General features: G+C 45.9%; 1 protein-coding gene across 1 annotated transcript in view; it reads left to right on the top strand.

Moving 5' to 3' along the window:
- Window positions 1–5,000, top strand: part of lgr4 (leucine-rich repeat containing G protein-coupled receptor 4) — a 38,625-nt gene that overhangs the window by 30,438 nt on the left and 3,187 nt on the right. Inside the window, exons 11-18 of the mRNA XM_080528295.1 lie at window positions 108–179; window positions 696–761; window positions 976–1,047; window positions 1,263–1,334; window positions 2,854–2,979; window positions 3,471–3,565; window positions 4,115–4,168; window positions 4,549–5,000. The exon at window positions 4,549–5,000 is cut by the window's right edge and continues 3,187 nt beyond it. Of these exons, the coding sequence (XP_080384421.1) occupies window positions 108–179; window positions 696–761; window positions 976–1,047; window positions 1,263–1,334; window positions 2,854–2,979; window positions 3,471–3,565; window positions 4,115–4,168; window positions 4,549–5,000 (1,009 nt within the window). The remainder of the gene's footprint in view (window positions 1–107; window positions 180–695; window positions 762–975; window positions 1,048–1,262; window positions 1,335–2,853; window positions 2,980–3,470; window positions 3,566–4,114; window positions 4,169–4,548) is intronic.

Raw genomic sequence — 5,000 nt, 5'->3', positions numbered from 1 at the left:
TTCGTTGACGAATGTGTTTTTCACCACCGATACATCTGGTACAGCCCTAGTTTATACACGTGCCTTGATGTGTGTCACTGATAATGGACTGAGACTTCCATTTCCAGCACTCTGACCGGCACCAAGATCTCTACTATCCCGCTGGAGCTGTGTGAAGATCTGAAGCTGCTGAGGACCCTGTAAGTGACCCCAGCCACTCCTCCGTCACTCCTCACAATAACACGTCTCAGACCTGATCAATCACCACGGCCCACACAGACCAAACACTGTACGTTCAAACCCAGCCAGTCACATACCAGATGACATTAATAATAATAATAATAATAATAATAATACTACATTAGACTTATATAGCGCTTTTCTAGACACTCAAAGACGCTTTACAAACTGAAAAGATCGAGTAGTAATAATAAAAAAGAAACAAAAGGTAAATAGAAGAAAGTATAGGGGCCTAATGAAGGTAGTGCTGGGGACACATGGGAAGGGGAGGGGGGGAGAGGGTTAACTGTTGAAGGCGAGCTTGGAAGAGGTGGGTTTTGAGGGCCTGTTTAAATGTTGGGAGGGTGTTGGCGTGTCTGATGTGTCTGCGCTGAAAAGGCCCTATCAGCCCAGGTCCGGAGCTCGGTCCTGGGGGTCCTGGCGGTCTCGAGGGTGGTTTGGTTGTTACTGAGCGTTTCTCCCCCTCCACCCATCAGTGACCTGTCCTACAACCAGATAGAGGAGCTGCCGTCTTTCCAGGGCTGTCTCAAGCTGCAGGAGATGTGAGTGTTGTATACATTTGAAAATAGGAGACAGAGCCATTGAACCATCTATTCAACCATCTACTGTATGAATGCACACACTTATGTAGACACACACACACACACCACACACACACACACACACACACACTCTTAATGCACTCAGTAGTTTATGATCTGCCTGCTTTCCCACCTGCTTGTAAGTGTCTTACTGTGTCTTTTCTGCGAGCTACAGAAGCCTGCAGCACAACCTCGTACAGCGGATCGACAGGAATACCTTCCAGGGTCTGTCTGCTCTGCGCTTGCTGTGAGTCATACACACACACACACACACACACACACACTTGCAGTCTACAGTGTCTAGCTGTACCGTGAGGCATGATGTTGCAGCACCTAAGATCTCATCAAATATGAATTCAGTGTTGCCAACACTAGCACATGTCAGAGGCTCCTTATCTTAACTTAGCTTATTTTCTGCCCTGATTCTGAGCACACCGTCATATCTGCTTTCTTCCTCTACAGAGACCTGAGTAGAAACGAAATGAAAACCATCCATAGAGATGCTTTCATCTCCCTGACAGCACTAACCAACCTGTGAGTATGTCACTGTGTAGTCATGTAGGTTGTATGACAAGCTGTCGCAAGTGTAACAGATTCACTCAGTACAGTAATGTAATACGGTGTACACAATGCAGCACAGTACGTTTCAGTTTAATATGACAAACCTTGTTTTACTTACTGTACTGTACACATTTTCCTTTTTGTTATTTGAGGTTAAACACACCTGCGTATAATGGTGAGCTTAGAATGATAAGGTTCTATCTCCATTTAGGGTAGTTCAGAGATATTGAGCGTCAAAGTTTTTACATTCCATTATGTTTTGTGAGATGGAACCTTTGTATTTTATGAATTACTAACTCAAAAATGTCAACATTTTAAAAATAACACCACACAGGCATTAATAAACACCTAATGGATCAGATTATGTAAAAAACTCAATTTTGACAAAAATGGAGATAGAACCTTATAATTCTAACGTCACGTAATGTGCTTCCTTCAGTGTGTCAGATGTGTACCTGTGCAGTACAGTACACTATAACCAGGGGTGCACATAACTTTTTGGGGCCAGTGCTCAGAGGAGCACCTAGGGATGCTGCTTGGTGCTCCCCGAGCTCGCGAGTCACGACCCGTCCCACAGGATGGATAAAAAAGGGATACATGGGTAACTTATATTAGCAAAATGACATTTATTCATAAATAAAGATGAACGAACAAATGATTGTGTGCAAAACAAATGCAAAATCAAATGACTGCTCTTTAAGCATGAAAGTCTGTCAGACTCCTTTAAACACAATGAAATCAACTGACATCTCTTTAAGCACTGCTCTGTTCTGTAAACACTGAAATCAACTTTTCAACAAAAAGTTACAGCCTAAGCATTTATTTATGCTACAAGCTTAATCATCATCATCACTGCTCTCTTGACTGCTGTTATCACTGTCCTCAATTTCAACCATGGTAGAGGATGTTGTAGGCTATCACTTTAAATAGCTCATTATTTTGATTGTGCAACAAAGTAATTTTTTTCTTTTTCTAGAATTCCCAACCATATTCCCTGGGTCAGGGGTCGAGGTGCGATAATGAAACTGTAAAACAAACGTTTGAACGTTTGAAAGCTTCAGAGAAAAGAAACGTGTCCCTTGGTGTTGTTTTTCCTTTTAGCGACGAGTCGTTCGGGACTGAATTTTCACGTGGCGGCGTGATAACCGTGCGATACGCGGAATGAAAGTACGAGTTACGATACTTTCCGAATGTTTTAGTGAGGGGAGTCGCCGTGGTCGTCGTCGGTCGACTGTTGTGATGGATTACTCGTCGGGCCTTCGGCTGAGGGGACGGCAAATAGTTACTTAGTGGGGCTGGCAGTGATGCAGCAGTCAGCGGTTGGATTTTGAGGAAGTAAATTCCTCTCCCAGCGGTTCCAGCTGTTGGTGCGCAAGAGCGCCTTAATGCCGCTGATCTGCCGCGCAACATTCATTTTGGCGACGCATGCGCACTGGCGCACCAGTTATGTGCACCCCTGACTATAACACACTAACCATGATGTTTGTTTCAGAGACCTGAGTCTAAATTCTCTGACCACGATTCCAACGAGCGGACTCGGTGCCGTGAACCAACTGAAACTCACAGGAAACCTGGAGATGAAAAGTGTTCTCACTGCAAAAAGCCTCCCCAAACTTAGGTGAGGATCCAAGTCACTCACCCAAACTATCTCACTCTATACCAGTCTAGATCGATGTATGTGTTATGTGGGAAAACTAGGGTTAGGGTTAGGTGCTACAGTGCTATGGTTAGGGTTAGACATGCCAGCATGTACCAAGTCGACGTAGCACCTAACCCTAACCCTAGTATTCCCACATGTACCGTAACATATGCACCTCTTTTTTTTTTTTTTTCAATATGTTTATTGTAATTTTCTTATTTTATAACACCATTTTTATTTTATTTTATACAATAACAAAGACCAGAATAACAGCCACATCTTGACACAACTTGCATCAATATTGGATAGAATAAAAAGAAAACAAAATGTTCTTTTATAAAATATTGATGTATGCACGTCTAGTTGGTTCAAGCCCAATCGGTTTAGCTAAAGTTAGGTCACGGTTAGGTCACGGTCAACGACGCCTAGCCTCTCTAAGTGACGTGGGTTTCTGTGCTCCTGCCCTACAGGTCCATATCAGTCCCTTATGCGTACCAGTGCTGCGCATTTGTGGGATGTGATACATCAGTCGCTGCCACTGACGAGGAGGACGACAAGGTTACAGGTGAAAACAATGAAGAGAAGAGGATGGGGATGAGGAGAGAGAGGGGGGGGGGCAGGGCTGGGGAGGTTGAAGGAGGAGGGGAGGAAGGGGAGGAGGGTCACATTAGTGTGAATTTAAATAAGAAAATAAACCAAGGATCTTAAAGTACTTAACCTAACCCTTCAAACAAGAAAACATTAATTAAAACATGTTTTTGCATAAAACCAATATGTGGGGAAAATTAGACTGTTTTTAAGAATAATGTTTGTCATTATCAGCCCCATTTTTGGTGGGGTTGCTTGTTTTTTTTCAGTTTATTTCAGTTTGCTCAAAATGTCTTCTTGGGCAAGATCCTCACGTTTCTTTGTTGTGTTTGTGTCACTACTGAAAATAAACGATAACCCCCCCCCCAAAAAAGAACAGAAATTGGTGAAAAACACCATTAGAAAAATCACCGTCATCATCATATTGACCACTTTTAAATGCTGGATGCTAGGTTTACTACAATGGAGGGAGGAACAGAAGAGAAATGAAGTTGAATTGGTCAGCTAACTGCCTTTGTGTTTGTAGGTGGAGAAGAAGTGGAGAGAATCTCCTTTGTGATGCACTGCTCTCCCTCGCCTGGTAAACCACGCTCAGTCTGTCAACTCAACAACATTGTATTATTAACCCTCTCCCCTCTCCCCCTCCCCTTCCCATGTGTCCCCAGCACTACCTTAATTAGGCCCCTATACCTTCTTTTATTTCTTCTGTCTCTTTTTTATTACTACACAATCTTTTCAGTTTGTAAAGCGTCTTTGAGTGTCTAAGTCATGCATTATTATTATTATTATTATTGTTGTTATTATTATTATTATCCTTATTATTATTATTATTATTATTATTATGTTAGGCTACTTAGCATTGAATGTGTGTACTAGCTAGGCTAGCTGCATCCCAGCGTCCTGCTAACACCAGAACCCTCCCCCCCCCCCCCCCCCTCCCCCCCCCCCCTCCCTCCCCAGGAGCCTTCAAGCCGTGCGAGCACCTCCTGGGCAGCTGGATGATCCGCCTGACGGTGTGGTTCATCTGCCTGGTGGCGCTGCTCTTCAACACCCTGGTCCTGGCCGCCACCTTCGCCCGCCGCGGCCCCGCCGCCCCGGCCCTCTCCCCCGCCCGCCTCCTGGTGGGCCTGCTGGCGCTGACCAACCTGCTGACCGGCGTGTACGTGGGCGTGCTCACCACGCTGGACGCCGCCACCTGGGGCTCCTTCGCCCAGTTCGGGGTGTGGTGGGAGACGGGCGCCGGCTGCCGGGCCACGGGCGCCCTGGCGGTCTTCTCCTCGGAGTGGGCGGTCCTCCTGCTCCCCCTGGCGGCAGTGGAGCGCAGCGTGGCCGTGCGGGCGCTCCTGGGGAAGGCGGTGGCCGTCGTGTCGCCCAGGAGGAGCTGTGGCGGAGGCGGCGGGGGCGGGAGCGGC

The sequence above is a fragment of the Nansenia antarctica genome, assembly GCF_963989245.1.
Source record: "Nansenia antarctica genome assembly, chromosome: 4".
Taxonomy (NCBI): Eukaryota; Metazoa; Chordata; class Actinopteri; order Argentiniformes; family Microstomatidae; genus Nansenia; species Nansenia antarctica.
This window is presented reverse-complemented; position numbering and strand designations above follow the sequence as displayed.